At 47.3% G+C, this 20,708-nt stretch overlaps 1 protein-coding gene across 1 annotated transcript in view; it reads left to right on the top strand.

The window, feature by feature from the left end:
- Positions 1-20,708, top strand: part of EBF1 (EBF transcription factor 1) — a 610,041-nt gene that overhangs the window by 457,483 nt on the left and 131,850 nt on the right. Inside the window, exon 8 of the mRNA XM_075344289.1 lies at positions 13,494-13,635. Coding sequence (XP_075200404.1) covers positions 13,494-13,635 — 142 coding nt within the window. The remainder of the gene's footprint in view (positions 1-13,493; positions 13,636-20,708) is intronic.

Genomic DNA, 20,708 nt, shown 5'->3' on the forward strand with positions numbered 1-20,708 from the left:
GCTGTAAGAGGGCTCATCATTTATGCAAGGAGCTATGTTTGGGCTCATACTATATATAGGGGGATGTTGCATACATTATTCTGGTCAATATTAAGAGATACAATTAATATTAATATATAATAATAATTAATATGGTAATATTAATATTGAGCAGAACTAAAAGGAATCTGTCAGCAGGTTTTGTTTTCTATCTCATCTGACAGCAACATAATGTAGGCAAGGAGATTCTAGCGATGCCGAGCGCGATAGTCTCCGCCCCGGTTGTACGTGCGATATCTTGTGATAGCTGCCGTAGCGAACATTATCGCTACGGCAGCTTCCCATGCACTTACCTACCCTGCGACGTCGTTCTGGCCGTCGACCCGCCTCCTTCCTAAGGGGGCGGGTCATGCGGTGTCACAGCGACGTCACACGGCAGGCGGCCAATAGCAGCGGAGGGGCGGAGATGAGCCGGACGTAAACATCTCGCCCACCTTCTTCCTTCCTCATTGCAGGCAGGACGCAGGTAAGGACATGTTCCTCGCTCCTGCGGCTTCATACACAGCGATGTGTGCTGCCGCAGGAACGAGGAACAACATCGTACCTGTCGCTGCTGTAAAATTATGGAAATGACCGACACTGCACAGATCACCGATTTATGACGCTTTTGCGATCGTTTATCGGTGCTTCTAGGCTTTACACATTGCGACATCATTACCGGCGCCGGATATGCGGGGTCAAATGTTCGATTTGACCCCGACGAGATCGCAGTAGCAATGTTGCAACGTGCAAAGTACCCCTTAGTCTAATGGTGTATGACATACAGTAGGTTACTGGGTGCAGCTGTTCTGACATAATCAGAGAATTGAGTTTTAAGCATGTAGCTGATCCAACACCAGGCTCTTAATAGAGATTGTGCATTGATAGTGACATGTCAATCACAGGTGGGGGTGTGCTATATTTCTATGCATGTGAATTTCTAGTCCTGCAATGTTAATCACAGGGTAATAAAGCCATTAGTTTAAAGAGGACCAACTACCAGGATTTTCTTATATAAACTAAAGCCAGTGCTATACCTGCGCTATCATGCTGATTCTATACATACCTTTAGTTGTGAGATCGGATGTATAGTTTCTGAAATATAGACAAGTAAAGTTTGTGAAATGCACTGTTATTAGATTGATAGTGTAACGCCCTGGGCAAGCCAGGGGTCACAGGTCATCACACCACCACACCCTACACCCCAGTTAGGAACATCAAGGCTACCAAAATCCTTGTTGCCTTCCTTCAGGGGCTGATGTTCACACCAGGGGGTGGGCCAGGCGGTTGGCTCCGCCCACCGAGGAGTTCACAGCCCTGGAGGCAGGAGGAACCAGGCAGTTAGCTCAGGGAGAGCTTGAGTGTGGAGCAAAGTTAGAGTTTGGACAGGAAGAAGAACAGAGTCTAGCTGAGTGCTAGAGTGGAGGAGTAAACAGTGGAGTTGTAGTGAGAGAAAAGTGACAGTTGTAAAGCCTGAAGTTGGTCCGGCTGTGTGCCCGGACAGTGACAGCAAGGTTAGCAGACGGCGGTGATAGTCCGCAGGGGTGACTGCTCGGAGGTTGCTGGAAGGACCGCGGACAGGTAGTGGCCCGGCGGTCTGGAGCAGTATACGAAGAACAGTCAGCACCAGGGCAGGGGCCTCTCGGACCCCGGCAAGGCTAGGAGTCGCCATAATTTGCCAAATCCGTCAGTGAAGGGGACGTCTGTCTCCAAACAACCAAGTCCCGATTGAAGGCAACAGTCCGACCGTAACGGAGAGACACCGCCACCGCCAGGGCACCAGTTTCTCAGGGCCAGCGCCTGCGGGCAAAGTAGGGCTCCTCCGGCCCATATCCAAGCCGGGGAGCGGGTTACCGGTGGGAACCCATCGCTACCAACACAGAAACATTAGGTGCAGGAAAAGGGACATCACCGTCACCTACTGGGGAAAGCAAGTGCAGCCGTCCGTGGGAACCGTCTTTCCAGCCGTGTGTTTTACCGAAAACTGTGTCAACGTCTCAGGCTGAGTGAGTACCACAGTGCCGCAAGGCACAGCGCTGCCCCCGCATCCCTGCACCCCACCAAGCCCTGCATCACCCACCTCTTCACTGGGCCCCGGGATCACCAACCCTACCCACGGAGGGGCAACACAACAACTGGCTGCTCCATACCATCCTTCCTGGGATCCCCATACAGAGCAGCGGTGGTGTCAACAAATCACCACAACCGTGGGTGGCGTCACGGACAATAACCAATCCCCACACCCAAATCCCCTTTCACTCACGGGCGAGGAGCGTCGCTAGAGTCCCCGGGATCCGGCCCATCGCTCGAGCCACTGAGCAGCAGCAGGCCGCAGCAGCCGCGGCAGCCGGACCCGAGCAGTGGGAGAGCGCGGCGTCCCCTCCTCCGCCCGCGACAACTTGGCATCACGAACAGGATCTTACCGCTCTGCCGTTGGGTAGAGGTGCGCCTTGTAACCACCGGAGGTATCCGGCTGAAAAATTTCAGAAGTCGCCATCTTTGGCGCGAAAAGTTCCCGCTCGAGCGTCTTCTCGAGTAGCAGAGGCACGAAGGCCAAAACCCCGCCCCGATAGAGGAGGGGCCAAAAAGAAGCTAAGGGGGACGCGATGGTGGCTGGTTGCATGTGAGAACAGCTATAAAAGCAGGGACGCCAGGACTCTGCAGACATCTTGTTCCTGGGAAAAGCCGCCAGCAGCATTTGGATGCCGTCCCGCAACACCGTAGCCCCCGCGCCTGGAACCGCGGCGTGGGTGGAGATCCGGACCGCTCAGCTCTACCAACGGCTGCAGGTTAAGATGCAGCTCCTCATGGAGGAGTGGGAGACCGACATGGCGGACGTTATAGCAACCGTGCGGAGACGCGAGGAGGAAGCGGAGAAAGGGAGGGTGAGTGACCCACGCCCCGATGCCCTTGAAGGGTCGGTCATCGCGGCTGCGGGACCCGGTCCAAGCCCTCCCCCCCCGCTGCCTCCCTCGCCACCCGTCTCGGAGGCCGTGACCCCGCCACTAGGCCTGCTACCACCGCAACCGGTAGCCCTACCCAGCATGCCCGCCCAGGCGGGCCGACCTGCAGCCGGAGCCCGTAGTCGACCGGAGGTGCTGCCTTGGAAGGCTCCGAAAACCGCACCAGAGGTGTCTCCAGAGGAAGTCCCCGAGCCGGAGCTGATGGACCGTTCCGAGCCGGAGGCCCAGCTGCGGAAAGCCCCTGTGCCCATCCCCCACACCTCGGCTGAGGTAGCGCCGGGTTGTCGCTGCAAGGTGGCGCCCAAGGCCAAGACACCGCGGGACTTGCCGCCCAGATCCCTGACAGTGGGCAACGTCCAGAATGTCTCGCGGGGCCCGACCCGTGCGCCGGAGCTCGCAGCAGCGATATATTGGGACAGGGAGCCGGTACCGCTGGGCCTGGAGATCGGTGAGAGAGAGAGGAAGAAGGCGGAGCTGGTGGCCCGAGCAATTAGAGAAAAAGAAAGCCTCCGTCAAGCAACATTCCGGGTCCGGGGCCCGCTGTACGAAGGGCAGGTGAGGCGGTTTGATGTACGCCGGGGCTATGGGTTTATATACGAACCGGGCCTGGAGGCCGAAGTGTTTATAGCCCGGCGGGATGTGAATGCCCACTTGCCCGAGGAGCACCCCGGCCGTAATCTGATGCCGGGTGACATTGTGCAGTATACCCGGCACTGTGGAGAGAGGGGATGGTTCGCCCTAGATGCCAAACTGAGGGGCAGCCAGGAGAGCCGAGTGAGTTCTGCACCCCCTCCCTCGGATGAAGCTGAATATCCGGAGTAAGGGCAGCGGAGCACCGTTGTCCAGTCCCCGTTGGGACCACCAGTCAGTGTGTTTGTTTGAAAAAGTTGCAAATGATAAAAGAAGATAAAACCGAGAAGTAACCTGATTGTCTAACTGTGATTGAGAAAACCGGCCGTTGCCGGCACCGTTGTCCCTGTGGGGACCGTTTAAAAAAAGTTGGCATGGAGGACTTTCCATGGACAAGCCCGTGAACTTGCAGGGCAACCACAAACGTTAGTGGCTTGTAAATAAGTTGTTTTACCGTTATCGTTTCCGCATTGCCGCCTCCGGAGAGGCAGGTTGGAGGGAGGGCCCTCAGCAGAGCAGGCTGGGGCCCAGCCACCACAGGAACCGGTGGCTACCCTCTGGAGGGGAAGGACAGATCCCGCTCGGGTGACTTGGTGCAGGACTGGGGTCAAGGGGTGCTGCCTTGGCTTTAGGGGCAGCATCAGGGCCAGGTTGCTTGGGTGGGAGAGAGCGGAGACCGTAACCGTAAACCGTTTTGCAACGTTTAAGAAATGTGCCTCCCGTTGTGGGATGATGTTATGATTTATATGTTACCGTTTACCTTTTATATATTTGCAGAAAATAAAACAGGTGTTGGACGGGCAGCCCGCGGACGGTCTGCATTTTGCTAAGGGGGAATGTGACGCCCTGGGCAAGCCAGGGGTCACAGGACATCACACCACCACACCCTACACCCCAGTTAGGAACATCAAGGCTACCAAAATCCTTGTTGCCTTCCTCCAGGGGCTGATGTTCACACCAGGGGGTGGGCCAGGCGGTTGGCTCCGCCCACCGAGGAGTTCACAGCCCTGGAGGCAGGAGGAACCAGGCAGTTAGCTCAGGGAGAGCTTGAGTGTGGAGCAAAGTTAGAGTTTGGACAGGAAGAAGAACAGAGTCTAGCTGAGTGCTAGAGTGGAGGAGTAAACAGTGGAGTTGTAGTGAGAGAAAAGTGACAGTTGTAAAGCCTGAAGTTGGTCCGGCTGTGTGCCCGGACAGTGACAGCAAGGTCAGCAGACGGCGGTGATAGTCCGCAGGGGTGACTGCTCGGAGGTTGCTGGAAAGACCGTGGACGGGTAGTGGCCCGGCGGTCTGGAGCAGTATACGAAGAACAGTCAGCACCAGGGCAGGGGCCTCTCGGACCCCGGCAAGGCTAGGAGTCACCATAATTTGCCAAATCTGTCAGTGAAGGGGACGTCTGTCTCCAAACAACCAAGTCCCGATTGAAGGCAACAGTCCGACCGTAACGGAGAGACACCGCCACCGCCAGGGCACCAGTTTCTCAGGGCCAGCGCCTGCGGGCAAAGTAGGGCTCCTCCGGCCCCTATCCAAGCCGGGGAGCGGGTTACCGGTGGGAACCCATCGCTACCAACACAGAAACATTAGGTGCAGGAAAAGGGACATCACTGTCACCTACTGGGGAAAGCAAGTGCAGCCGTCCGTGGGAATCGTCTTTCCAGCCGTGTGTTTTACCGAAAACTGTGTCAACGTCTCAGGCTGAGTGAGTACCACAGTGCCGCAAGGCACAGCGCTGCCCCCGCGTCCCTGCACCCCACCAAGCCCTGCATCACCCACCTCTTCACTGGGCCCCGGGATCACCAACCCCTACCCACGGAGGGGCAACACAACAACTGGCTGCTCCATACCATCCTTCCCGGTATCCCCATACAGAGCAGCGGTGGTGTCAACAAATCACCACAACCGTGGGTGGCGTCACGGACAATAACCAATCCCCACACCCAAATCCCCTTTCACTCACGGGCGAGGAGCGTCGCTAGAGTCCCCGGGATCCGGCCCATCGCTCGAGCCACCGAGCAGCAGCAGGCCGCAGCAGCCGCGGCAGCCGGACCCGAGCAGTGGGAGAGCGCGGCGTCCCCTCCTCCGCCCGCGACAATAGCAGCTACAGAATATCAAATAGGTGAGTCCGGTTTTGCTATTTATTTCCGCCCCTGTCTGCGTGCCTGTCCTTCCTCCCCCTGTCTCTGTTATTAAAGAGGGAGGTAGGACAGAGGGAGGAAGGACAGGCAGCAGACAGGGGCGGGAATAACTAGCAAAACCGACCCACCTATTAGATATTCTGTTGCACCTATCAATCTAATAACAGTGCATTTCACAAACTTTACTTGCCTATAATTCAGAAAGTATACATCCGATCTCACAACTAAAGGTATGTATAGAAGCAGCATGATAGCGCCAGTATAGCACTGGCTTTAGTTTATATAGGAAAATCCTGGTGGTTTGTCCTCTTTAAGTAAACAATTGCACACACAGATAAGAGAAGCACAGTTGCTTTTTGCTTATTAACCCCCACATCATGCTTTCCTCAACTTACATAGCAAAAACATGCAGTTCGATTCCCTTTAATTTCAGTCTTTTTGTTCAGCCCTCCACACCAGTTATGTGCCCCCTTGGGAAAATGTATTTCCCACCCCTGCTCTAATAGGTATAATTCTGTCTTTCTCATTGCATGTCTGCAGATGTGCACTATTTACATTTATTCATTATATACAACTCTGGACTCAACCATGAGGATGGATGGATAGATACATAGATAGAGATAAAAGAGTACATCCTTTTACAAAAGCAACTTTTCCATTACAACAGATGGAACAAGAGTTTTCGATCATTCTGCCTAGGCAGCGCTCCTGGAATCAGATACCGCGGAGCATTTTGACATTGTATCCGCCGGATTTGAATGACGCCTGTGTCTGATAGAATCTCCGTATCATGCAAAGAATCTGGGAGAGCGAGGAGGGGAAGGATTTTGATTGACAGATCTGTGAGCGAGGTCATGAACCTACTTTCTCTCAAAGCATGCTGGGATTGTGGTAAGATCCCCTTGTGATCAGCGTGGCAGATGCAGAATAATGTCATCGGCTTATATTTGGTGCAGTGTAGGAAATACCTGTACAGCGCCAGGATTGTTTTTATCGTTTTACATTTTATTAGCAATTCAGAAATAAAAGACATAGATGATGTAATGGTGCACATGTAGCACCTAGAGATATGGGGTACTCAGTTCCGGGCAATGTCTCTAATTGGGAATGTCACGGTGGTGGCCGTTACCCGGTTGCGTGCCCTGGGCCCTTTTTGTAATGGGGGATATTTACAGGGGATTGGTGAATAAAGTTAATATGTGACGCCACTTGTGGTGTTGCGAATAAGTGTAGGGAGCCGCCGCTGCAAAATGTCTCTACTAGGGCTGGTAGTATTAGCAGCTAGTGTGGTAGACCCTCTGCAAGTAGGGTTTTGGCCCAGAGGGTGTATGGTGCGGTGGGCGTGGGAAGAAGGAGTCCAGACAGGTATTCAGTGCAACTGGTTTACTCACTTTTTGGGTGTTAACTGGTTGCCCGAGGCCGGCTGGTTTCGCCTCCAGGTCCCCTTCGTCCCAGTGCCAGTCTGGTTCTCTGGTACCTTCTTCCCCTGCACCTGTCTCTAGTAAGTGGGTCCCCGTGGTATGGAACACTGTGGGTCCCCAGTCTGTGGTTTGTCCACTTCTGTCTGCCTGACGGTAGCATGAATCCTGTGGGGATGGAGTATCTGGTCCTGTCCCCGGCTCTCCCTTTGCTACTCAGTCTTCGGATTCTTTAGGGTCAGCAAGGTCCTTCATGGTCCCCTTGCTGTGCAGGTGTTAACAGGTCGGCTTGAAGCTCTTTCCTGTCCTAGGGTCCTGTACCCCGTCGGTGCATAGTTCTGGGAGTACTCCACCAGCAACCACCTCTCCTGGGTAGCAGGTCACCATTAACCCGTGTCAGGGAGTCACTTCAACTCCACCTTTTCAACTCTACTGTCAACTCTAGACTTTGACTGACTACACTCCACAGTCTGCCCCTCCCACCTGGTCAACTAGTGGACTGGAGTGGCCCCACCTCTAGGTGGCCATCCATGGTTCCACCCTAGCACGGTACCATTGTATGGGGGATTGTTGGGGAACACTGGGATTACCTGGGTTTTTGGTGTTACCGGCACTGGGGTTCTGGGTCCCTAAGGGGGTAGGACATGCATCCTGGTGGGGATGCAGAACCTTATGGCACAATGATGGCTTCAGGAGCGCTACACACCTCCATATAAAAGTGCCCATGTGGAGGCCATGAAAGATGTACATGGTAATATACCCTGAAAAAAGTATAATATATGATTTACAAACTCTGAATTCATGAGAAGAAGGTTACATTTTTATATTCATATTTGTATTGGGAAACTATATCGTCATTAGTTGTGCACTTGAAGGGCCCTATACAAAAAAATCCCAATTGTTGATCTTTTCATAAAAATATAAGAAACCATCTGGGCTCTTTATAGCTCTGGGCCCCTCATGGCTCTGTGCTTCTCATGGCCCTGGGCCTCTCATGGCTGTTGGTTTCTCATGGCTCTAGGTTCCTCATGGTTCTGGGCTCCTCATAGTTTGGGGACAACCTTTCCACCCTCTATAGCAATGACACGAATACAAATTATACTCCACCCCCTTAATACCTCTCTTTATTTAAAGATTATATAGGATTTATTATGGCCACAAGTTCCCTACTTTCATGGTTTTACTGAAACAAACCTAGATCACCGTTGAGTTTTATACAAAGTTTGGTCCAATACCAAGGAGTTAGGGTCTTATGGCCATAATATTGGGGTCCTACTCATACGGACCGTCAGATGGCTTCCTCATCACTTTCCTCTTCCTTTGTAGGAAAATAAATTGGCCCTTTGTCCCTTCAGTCCAGTACTCCTGAAAAAAGGATTTTGGCATAATTGGCATAATGATGGTCCAGTGATCAGCACTGTTACTATTGGGGGTCCTGGTATTATAGCTGCATGGAGTTTGTATTGCGATCCTGAAGAAGGAGTCACGGCTCCGAAACTCATTAAAAAAAAAAATCACTTAAAGTCACTTTGTTTCAAGCCTCATCTTTCACGGAAGCGCAGTGTATTAAGCCTCCTTTCCTCTCTCATCTGCTAACTATCTGACCTTGTTTGGTAAAATTGGGACGTGTAGGGCTCACACAAGGATTGCCCTAGAACACCCACTACTGGGTGGAGTTCACAGAAAAACTGCCTCTTTCGGTCCAGAACATGCCCATATGTATCTGGAATGTCTCCAGTATTTGTGACAGTCCTGGCAAATTCAGGAGTGTTACCAACTATAGATTAAGATAAAGAGTAACTAATCTGCTGCAGCCAGACTTTAAGTCAGCAGACGGATGGGCTCAGGTCAGAACCCCAGCAGCTCCTTCCACCTAGGCGGCCAGGACAGAATCGAGTCTATCAATAGCCATGGTAGTTGGGAATTGCCACTACGTAAAGGTGGTGGGTGTGACAACTAAGTAGCTACACCTGACCAGGACTGCTGGCAACAAAACTGATATTAACCCCTAATACACCAAAGGAAGGAAAATATATTTAATCACCAGAGTCTCATAAGGCTAAGTGAGAATCAGGGCCATTTCTGTCACAAATCTCCTAATATCGGAAGATGTCTGTGACAATAACGGAGCCTTAGTTGCCCACAGATATGAGAAAGTGCTCCCGTCCAGCGGCTAGAGAACTGCACCAAGGTCCTGTGAGGTTTTTTTTTGGGGGGGGTCATCTCTAGTAAATGGGCTTCAATAGGAAGAGAAGACAAATAAAGCACTGGACCCTCCCCAGTAAGGTTGCCAGTCATGGTTCGTGAGCAGCTGCAGGGTCAGCCCTCTTTGCTTTATAAGGTTGCCCGTCATGGTTTGTGCGCAGCTGCAGGGTCTGCCCCCTTTGCTTTATAAGGTTGCCAGTCATGGTTCTTGTGCAGTTGCATGGCCTGCCCCCTTTGCTTTATAAGGTTGCCAGTCATGGTTTGTGCGCAGCTGCAGGGTTTTCCCCCCTTTGCTTTATAAGGTTGCCAGTCATGGTTCATGCGCAGCTGCAGTGTCTGCCCCCTCTGCTTTATAAGGTTGTCAGTCATGGTTCGTGCGCAGCGGCAGGGTCTGCCCCCTTTGCTTTATGAGGTTGCCAGTCATGGTTTGTGCGTAGCTGCAGTGTCTGCCCCCTTTGCTTTATAAGGTTGCCAGTCATGGTTCATGCGCAGCTGCAGTGTCTGCCCCCTCTGCTTTATAAGGTTGCCAGTCATGGTTCGTGCGCAGTGGCAGGGTCTGCCCCCTTTGCTTTATGAGGTTGCCAGTCATGGTTTGTGCGTAGCTGCAGTGTCTGCCCCCTTTGCTTTATAAGGTTGCCAGTCATGGTTTGTGCGCAGCAGCAGGGTCTACCCCCTTTGCTTTATAAGGTTGCCAGTCATGGTTCGTACGCAGCTGCAGGGTCTGTCCCCTTTGCTTTACAATGTCTATTTTATCAGTTCCTAAATTTACAGTTTTCTATTTCCAAAAAGAAACAAAATTAAATCATCATCTTAAGCGGTTAAAGTAAAAAATGTCAAGACGGATCCTGGAGTGGCATTAGGCGAGAAACCAGGCCCTGCGAGCAGACGTGGGGTCAGCAAGATGACCTCATAAGCGTGTCACTTCTTCACGTGGCACTCAAGGCAGAGAACAGCTACATTGATAGATTTACAAAGGGACCTGGGAAGAATGCCAGACTACGACAAAGTCTTCTTCATTCTTTCTTTTTTTTTTTAGGCCAGGGTTGGCAGCTGAAACATTAGGTAACTGATCCATTAGTCCTAGTCTATTGGTCTCTCTCTCATATCTCAAGTGAGGTGATTCTAATTAAATGAATCTGCATGTCAATCTATCGGTGATCAATCAAACGAGCCCGGTAGTCCCCCCCTTCCTCGCCTCCTCCTCCGCTGCCGGGAGCCGGCGGCTGACAGCAGCTGATAATGGAGGAAAGAGTGCAGTGTCAAGCTAAGTTAATTAGTCAACATAATAGGTGGATTATAGAGGAACTGAGCAAAACTGCAGGATTGTGTACGTTGGCACAAAGTGCCAGACAGGGTTGCAATTAACAGATAATTATTATATTTCGGCGTAAAATGAATAAACTCATCTCCCGCCACCTCCAAAAGAAGTGGCAGGCAGACCCTTACTTGCTCCTGTCCCATTCATCATCATCATCTTCCGCAGTTCGGGCCATTGTCACCACCGGAGCATATTTTCCCATATTTCCTATCTTTATTAAGTATTTAGAGGAATAATCTTGGCCGTTGTAATTTACACACATTTTTATCTCGCTTATTTTCCAGCATAAGCTATAGAGTATTTTTTTTTTATTACATTTGTGATATGTCGGCGCTCCTCCGCTGGGTTAACTATTTAGAATAAATCAGCCCGAGTCGCAGTTTATGCCGACGAATGAAATAGAGCACATGGAGCGATGTATTTTCACTCAACCAGGGTCTTCTTTCAACTCCGAGCAGGTTTCGGCACGGAGGGGTTTTTTTGTTGTTTTTTTTCTCCTTCGGATACAAGTAACATCTTTTGTAGTAGTGACAGCTGAGAGGCTTCCGGATCTGGTTTTCTCTGCTGGTACAAGTAACACAACATCCTTATACATTGTATGGATTCTAAGTAGCTGTCACCGCATAGAAACACAGCCGGGATAAGGGGTAGGTAGAGTAGGCGGCTGCCTAGGGCACGGTGGTTGGTGGAGGGCACTATTGTTTTTGCATTTTGGCCTTAACAAGTGTCGAAACTGCTGATAATGTTACATGAGGATCCCAAAAGTACAAGTATGAGTGCAACATATACAGATAAAATGCGCATCTATAGAATTAGTGGTAACTTACATACCAAGGTTGGCCAGACCACTGGGACTGAAGTGATCCTTAAAATAGGGCTCTGGACACCAAGACTGGGGCTATTCTCACCTTGAATGGAGTAGACGTGTCAATTATCCACCTTTGCTACATTTAGTGACTATATTCACCCTATACACATTAGATATTTCAGCCAACTGTTTGGCCAACAACCTTCTCTCCCATCTCTCCCATACTCCGTCTTCCCTAAGAGAAAGCCACCGACAGACATTTTTGGCCACAGTGACTGGCCAACTGTTTGGCTAACATTCTCGCCCATCTCTCCCATACTCCGTCTTCTCTAAGAGAAAGCCACCAACAGAAATTTTTGGCCACAGTGACTGGCCAACTGTTTAGCCAACAACCTTTATTCCCATCTCTCCCATACTGCGTCTTCTGTAAGAGAAAGCCACCGACAGACATTTTTTGACCACAGTGACTGGCCAACTGTTTGGCCAACAACCTTCTTTCCCATTTTTCCCATACTCCGCCTTCTCTAAGACAAAGCTACCAACAGACATTTTTGGCCTCAGTGACTGGCCAACTGTCTGGCCAACAACCTTCTCCGCATCTCTTCTATACTCTGTCTTCTCAAAGAGAAAGCCACCGACAGACAGTTTTGGCACCAGTGACTAGCCAACTGTTTGGCCAGTAACCTTCTCACCCATTTCTCCAATACTACATCTTCTCTAAGAGAAAGCCATCAACAGACATTTATTTTGGCCACAGTGATAGGTCAACTTTTTGGCCAACAACCTTCTTTCCCATCTCTCCCATACTCCGCCTTCTCTAAGAGAAATCCACCAACAGACATTTTTGGCCACAGTGACTGGCAGTTCAAAATCGGACTGCCCAATTATGATCTTCCCCTACAATCAGTTGACTGTTGACCCTATACTCATCAGAGTGTCGCCAACCGAACCCATCGATATCGGCGTGTGCACCCCACATTAGTTTAACGTTCATGAGGGGCTTTGGTACATGCCATAAATAGCTGATCAGTGTACTCTGCTTTCTGCGGGAATCCCATAAACAGTAGGATATGCTGTTAATCGGCTCTATTCATGAAAATGAAAACTTAAATGATGCAGTATAATTTTTTTATATGTTACCATAGTTTATCCAATTTTATTCCATATTGGAAAAAAAATGAGGACAAATGGACACTTTTTTCTTTTAGTGCCCCTTATATATATACACTTGATGTACTCCCAAGGGGTAGGGCTTAATATAATATGAGCAGAGCCTAACATGTTAAATCAAATGTGTATGTTACTGGGTTACTGTTACTGGAAGTATGTTACTGGGTCAATAGCTAAACTTTAAAGATTGAAGTTGGGGGCATTTGTTTAATCCCTTTGCCCCTCCCTGATGTAATATTTTAGAAAAATGGTATTAGTCCATCCTCAAGGATAATTCCAAGAGAACAGGTTTTGGGGACTTATGACGTTGTGACCACTAGCGTTGCCTTCGGAGAGGTGCCTGCTGTTGGAAGCAAAAGTTATCATGGTGCACTGTTTTGCAGCAAGAAGGTCCTACCAATGCCACAAGTTGGCACGAGGATCAACACCATGTCGCTGGTGTAAAGGCCATACAGCTTGGTCGTAAGCTGATCACCACCAATGCCACAAATTGGCATGAGGGTCAACACCATGTCGCTGGTGTAAAGACCATACAGCTTGGTCATAAGCTGATCACCACAAGTTGGCATGAGGGTCAACACATTTCACTGGTGTAAAGGCCAAACAGCTTGGTCGTAAGTTGATCACCACCAATACCACAAGTTAGCATGAGGGTCAACACCATGTCACTGGTGTAAAGGCCATAGAGCTTGGTCGTAAGCTGATCACCACCAATCATTGATATTCTAAGAAAGAGGTCAAGAAAGCAAGGGTTGCACTGATAATTTAGTCTATATATTTGCCATTTCAAGCATATAACATCTTACTCATTCATCTGGTGTCTCTTTACAGGTTGTTGTGTCCACTACCATCAATGTGGATGGACATGTGCTGGCTGTATCAGATAATATGTTCGTCCATAACAACTCGAAGCATGGCAGAAGGGCGCGCAGGCTGGACCCCTCGGATGGCACGCCTTCGTATCTCGAGCATGGTAAGATATCATGTGTGTTGTTTTATCATGTCTGTGTCTTTACTTGACTCAAGTCCATCTAGCGCTGTCATGTCCCGTTAGTTGATGGATAGTCCATAGAATTTCTTGCCACTTGACTGCTCAATCCAAACCAAAAGCTTCACTGCAAGTAATCAATATACATACATTACGTGACATCTCTAACTGATGGGCTCAGATTCTATTTAGACAGTTGAGAATAAATTGGTAGTAAAATATTGGGATCATAGTCATAGTTTTGTGCACCTAAGCTCCAGTGCAGAATTGACCGATGAGGTTGCGCATGCGCCAAGGATGAGGTCCCGTACATTAATGAAGCCAAAAAAGATGGTCAATATGTCCTGCCCAGGGCATCACAGAAAATCTGAAAATTATAGACAGGTCGTATGACTGACAGAGAAATCAGGTAATCGGGATGGTAAGTATTTTTTTTTGTGAGGGTAACGACAGAGAGTCGTGAACAATCCCTTTTATAAATCTGATCCTCAATGGACTATACATTCTTATTCTTTTATCAATATATTCTTCCATGAACAATCAGTATCCATTACTAGTTCTTTAGTGATAATCTCCTGCTGATAAAATGGTTATACCCTGTTTCCCTAAAAATAAGACCTACCCTGAAAATAAGCCCTAGTGGGATTTTTTTGGGCCTTTTTGGAGTATGCGTATAATATAAGCCCTTCTCCAAAAATAAACCCTAGTTGTGAACCAAACTATAATGGTATCCTGAAATAGGGCTTGGGCAATCTTTTCATGATATGTCACTTTTGGTGTACGTTGCCCCGTTGTGTTGTTGTAGGCCCCGGAAGTTTATAGTCAATGGATAGTTGATGGAAAATGAATATTCACCCTTTCCACTGCCCACCCTGATATGTGGGCGTCAATGATTGGAATGTGTGTTAATGGGAAATAAATATTCATTCCCTTCTTTCGCCCATAATCTCGGCCACCCCTCTGTGCCAGTGTCAGTGATTGCAACAGTTGTGAATGGAAAATGAATATTCGCCATCTTCTCGCCCATAATCCCACCCACCCCTCTGCGCCAACGTCAGGGATTGGAACATATGTTAATGGCAAATGAATATTCACCCCTCCCCCACCCATAATCCCTCCCACCCCTCTATGCCATGCGTCAGTGATTGGAACGTGTGTTAATGGCAAATGAATATTCACCCCCTTCCCCCACCCATATTCTAGCCCATCCCTCTGCGCCAATATCAGTGTTTGGAATGTGTGTTAATGGCAAATGAATATTCAAGCCCTTCCCCCACCCATATTGCGGCCCACCCCTCTGCACCAATATCAGTGTATGGAACTTGTGGTAATGGCAAATGAATTTTCAACCCCTTCCCCTGCCCATATTCCCTCTTACCCCTCTGCGCTGGCATGAGTGATTGGAACATGTGTTTATGACAAATAAATATTCACCCCTTTCCCCCGCCCATATTCCCGCCCAGCCCTCTGTGCCGGCATCAGTGATTCCAACGTGTTTTAATAGCAAATAAATATCAACCCCTCTTTGCCATTGTCACACAGGGGTGGGCGGTATTATGGGGAGTGGAAGGAGGTGAATATTAATTTACATTAAAACATGTTCCAATTACCGATGACGGTGCAGAGTAGTGAGCGAGGGTAGGGAGTGAATATTCATTTTTCATTAACAGGGCTACCAAATCACTGACACCAATACGAAATTTAAGACATACTCTGAAAATAAGCTCTGACACATCTTATGGAGCCAAAAATAATGTCTTATTTTGGGAGAAACACAGTTATCAAAACTATTCTAGACCTTCCCTTTCTCCTTTTAGGTAGTTGATGATGTGTGGATTGTTTATATATATATATATATATTTATTTTTTTTTTATTTTTTTTTCTAGGGTATTAATACTGTTCTTGGGTATTTTTCCTTTTATTTGCATTTTCCCAGACACCCCCCTTCCATTTCCCAGTTATTGTTTAAAATCCCTCAATAAAAATACCTTTGAAACAAAACCACAAGTAAGTGACACATCTCTGAAATCAGCCCCTACTTCATCCAAGCTCAGGATATTCATAGAGTTGAGCGAGTACCTAACTCTTCGTACTCGCTATACTCATAATGAGTACTGTCTAATACTCGTATATTCATTCCGAATTCAAGTGAATGGAGAATACTCATAATGTAACGAGTAATCCAAATTCCGCACTATTCGCTACTCACATGAATAGTGCAGAATTCTGGTTACTCGTTACTTTGCGAGTTTTTCCCTATTGACTTGCATTGCACACACTATTCGGAACGAATACATGAGTATTAGACAGTAATCATTATGAGTATAGCGAGTACAAATAGTTAGACACTCGCTCAACACTAGATATTCACAGAGCACCTGTCCATGACCAGAGAGCACTGACCTGGCCGGTAAACTGGGGTTGCATAAAGCTCGAACCCTATATTATGCTGCTCTCAGATTTGTTTCCTTTGCACGTTTTTCCCCATTGACTTGTATTGCACACGATATTCGGAACGAATACGTATTAGACAGTACTTGTTATGAGTATTGCGAGTATGAATAGTTAGATATTGACTCAACACTAGATATTCGCATGACCTGGCCGGTGAACTGGGGTTGCATAAAGCTCGACCCCCTATATTATGCTGCTCTCAGATTCATTTACTTTGCATGTTTTTCCCCATTACCTTGCATTGTATACGCTATTCGGAACGAATACGCGATTAGTAGATAGTACTCTCTATGAGTATAGCGAGAACAAATAGATATTGACTCAACACTAGATATTCGCATGACCAAAGAACCAGAGAACACTGACCTGACCGGTGAACTGGGGTTGTATAAAGCTTGACTCCCTATATTATGCTGCTCTCAGATTCCTTTACTTTGCAAGTTTTTCCCCATTGACTTGCATTGCATACGATATTCGGAACAAATACGTGAGTATTAGACAGTACTCGTTATGAGTATAGCGAGTACAAATAGTTAGATATTGACTCAACACTAGATATTCGCATGACCAGAGAACACTGACCTGGCCGGTAAACTGGGGTTGCATAAAGCTCGACCTCCTATATTACGCTGCTCTCAGATTCATTTTCTTTGGATGTTTTTCCCCATTGCCTTGCATTGCACACGCTATTCGGAAAGAATGCGCGATTAGTAGACAGTACTCGTTATGAGTATATCGAGTATGAATAGTTAGGTACTCACTAGATATTCGCAGAGCACCTGTCCATGACCAGAGAGCACTGACCTGGCCGGTGAACTGGGGTTGCATAAAGCTCGAACCCTATATTATGCTGCTCTCAGATTCGTTTCCTTTGCACGTTTTTCCCCATTGACTTGTATTGCACACGATATTCGGAACGAATACGTATTAGACAGTACTTGTTATGAGTATTGCGAGTATGAATAGTTAGATATTGACTCAACACTAGATATTCGCATGACCAGAGAACGCTGACCTGGCCGGTGAACTGGGGTTGCATAAAGCTCGACCTCCTATATTACGCTGCTCTCAGATTCATTTTCTTTGGATGTTTTTCCCCATTGCCTTGCATTGCACACGCTATTCGGAAAGAATGCGCGATTAGTAGACAGTACTCGTTATGAGTATATCGAGTATGAATAGTTAGGTACTCACTAGATATTCGCAAAGCATCTGTCCATGACCAGAGAACACTGACCTGGCCGGTGAACTGGGGTTGCATAAAGCTCAACCCCCTATATTATGCTGCTCTCAGATTCGTTTCCTTTGCAAGTTTTTCCACATTGAGTTGTATTGCACACTCTATTTGGAATGAATACGCGAGTATTAGACAGTACTTGTCATGAGTATGGCTAGGTACTCGCTCAACACTAGATATTCGCATGACCTGGCTGGTGAACTGGGGTTGCAGAAAGCTCGACCCCCTATATTACGCTGCTCTCAGATTCCTTTACTTTGCAAGTTTTTCCCCATTGACTTGCATTGCACACTCTATTTGGAATGAATACGCGAGTATTAGACAGTACTTATCATGAGTATGGTTAGGTACTCGCTCAACACTAGATATTCGCATGACCAGAGAACACTGACCTGGCCGGTGAACTGGGGTTGCATAAAGCTCAACCCCCTATATTACGCTGCTCTCAGATTCCTTTACTTTGCAAGTTTTTCCCCATTGACTTGCATTGCACACTCTATTTGGAATGAATACGCGAGTATTAGACAGTACTTATCATGAGTATGGCTAGGTACTCGCTCAACACTAGATATTCGCATGACCTGGCCGGTGAACTGGGGTTGCATAAAGCTCAACCCCCTATATTCCTATATTATTATGCTGCTCTCGGATTCATTTTAAGAAATAGCAAAGAGGTATAATTCTGCATAGCAGATGTGCGGTACAATTTATTTTTTTTAACCCTTTAACTGACATTTTTTTTTAATTAAACTCCCTATAAATTCTTATTATAACCCTGTGCGATTTTTTTTTATTTTTTTTTTTTTTTTTTAAATTGCTTTTTTTTTCCTCTGTGAAGTTCCAGGTATTTTGGGATTTGTTAAAAAAAAAAAAAAAAAAGTCTAATCAAATGCAGTAATACTCCAGATCGCAGCGCTCATTTCCAGCGAGCGGAGCGGGCGGATCTCATCCTTTCCCCGGTGACTAAAGACTTTAGTCTCATCCGCGGATAGTGCAGGACCCCTCGGAGCTGCCGGCTGCACTACATTATTATTCAATGATTGAATATGCTACAAGGGAAAGCGGGGAACTCGTCACCCTGACAGCATTCCGGGGAGAAGTGACTAAATTACTTTATGTACCATTAGTGCTAGCAGCTACGCTGAACTCTCTCCCAGTGTTTATGCAAATGACAGCGCGCAGACTGGAGAGGTCCCGGCAGCCTCCGAGGAGACTGACAAGATGTTAAATGTTCCTCTTTTTAAATGGCCGGTTCAATTTATTTCGCTCTGCCTTCTGCTTGTGTGGATTTCTTTATCTGTGCGCTCAATATTAATACATTTACATCAGACAAATCTTTTCTTCTGGAGGCATCCGAAGTAATAAAATAGAATAACATTCAGGAGGCAAAAAACGATGCGGACGCGTTATCTGCTTTTTGTTGCTCGCTATCATTTGTCCTTTGTCTCTTCAACTTTTTTGTCATAGGGTTCATTTTTAGTCTTTAATTCTCAATAATCATTTAAAGGGAATCTGTCAGCAGGTTTTTAGTATGTAATCTGAGAGCTGCATGATGTAGAGCAAGAGAGCCTGATTCCAGCGATGTGTCACTTACTATGCTGCTTGGTGTAGTTTGGATATAAGGGCTTCATCTTTTCTATATGAATAATCGAGAGATTATAAGTCTTATTACATTTAAAGGGAATCTGTCAGCAGGTTTTTACTATGTAATCTGAGAGCTGCATGATGTAGCGGAAGAGAGCCTGATTCCAGCGATGTGTCACTTACTAGGCTGATTGGTGTAGTTTGGATATAAGGGCTTCATCTTTGCTATATGAATAATCGAGAGATAATAAGTCTTATTACATTTAAAGGGAATCTGTCAGCAGGTTTTTACTATGTAATCTGAGAGCTGCATGATGTAGAGCAAGAGAGCCTGATTCCAGCGATGTGTCACTTACTAGGCTGCTTGGTGTAGTTTGGATATAAGGGCTTCATCTTTGCAATATGAATAATCGAGAGATAATAAGTCTTATTACATTTAAAGGGAATCTGTCAGCAGGTTTTTACCATGTAATCTGAGAGCTGCATGATGTAGAGGAAGAGAGCCTGATTCCAGCGATGTGTCACTTACTAGGCTGCTTGGTGTAGTTTGGATATAAGGGCTTCATCTTTGCTATATGAATAATCGAGAGATAATTACGTCTTATTACATTTAAAGGGAATCTGTCAGCAGGTTTTTACTATGTAATCTGAGAGCTGCATGATGTAGAGGAAGAGAGCCTGATTCCAGCGATGTGTCACTTACTAGGCTGCTTGGTGTAGTTTGGATATAAGGGCTTCATCTTTGCTATATGAATAATCAAGAGATAATAAGTCTTATTACATTTAAAGGGAATCTGTCAGCAGGTTTTTACCATGTAATCTGAGACCTGCATGATGTAGGGGAAGAGAGCCTGATTCCAGCGATGTGTCACTTACTAGGCTGCTTGGTGTAGTTTGGATATAACGGCTTCATCTTTGCTATATGAATAATCAAGAGATAATAAGTCTTATTACATTTAAAGGGAATCTGTCAGCAGGTTTTTACCATGTAATCTGAGACCTGCATGCTGTAGGGGAAGAGAGCCTGATTCCAGCGATGTATCACTTACTAGGCTGCTTGGTGTAGTTTGGATATAAGGGCTTCATCTTTGCTATATGAATAATCGAGAGATAATAAGTCTTATTACATTTAAAGGGAATCTGTCAGCAGGTTTTTACTATGTAATCTGAGAGCTGCATGATGTAGAGGAAGAGAGCCTGATTCCAGCAATGTGTCACTTACTATGCTGCTTGGTGTAGTTTGGATATAAGGGCTTCATCTTTGCTATATGAATAATCGAGAGATAATAAGTCTTATTACATTTAAAGGGAATCTGTCAGCAGGTTTTTACTATGTAATCTGAGAGCTGCATGATGTAGAGGAAAAGAGCCTGATTCCAGCGATGTGTCACTTACTAGGCTGCTTGGTGTAGTTTGGATATAAGGGCTAGGACACACGGAGAGTCAAATAGACTGAGTTATTCCAGCCGGACACATGTAAAGGCCGCTTTACACGCAGCGATATCGCTAGCGAGCGTACCTGCCCCCGTCGTTTGTGCATCACGGGCAAATCGCTGCCCGTGGCGCACAATATCGTTAGGAGCCGTTTCACGGACTTACCTGCCTATCGACGTCGCTGTGGCCGGCGAACCGCCTCCGTTCGTCACAGCGACGTCACTAAGCGGCCGCCCAATAGAAGCGGAGGGGCGGAGATGAGCGGGACGTAACATCCCGCCCACCTCCTTCCTTCCGCATTGCCGGCGGCTGCAGGTAAGCTGTTGTTCGTCACTCCCAAGGTGTCAC

This window comes from Anomaloglossus baeobatrachus, chromosome 4 (assembly GCF_048569485.1).
Source record: "Anomaloglossus baeobatrachus isolate aAnoBae1 chromosome 4, aAnoBae1.hap1, whole genome shotgun sequence".
Classification (NCBI taxonomy): Eukaryota; Metazoa; Chordata; class Amphibia; order Anura; family Aromobatidae; genus Anomaloglossus; species Anomaloglossus baeobatrachus.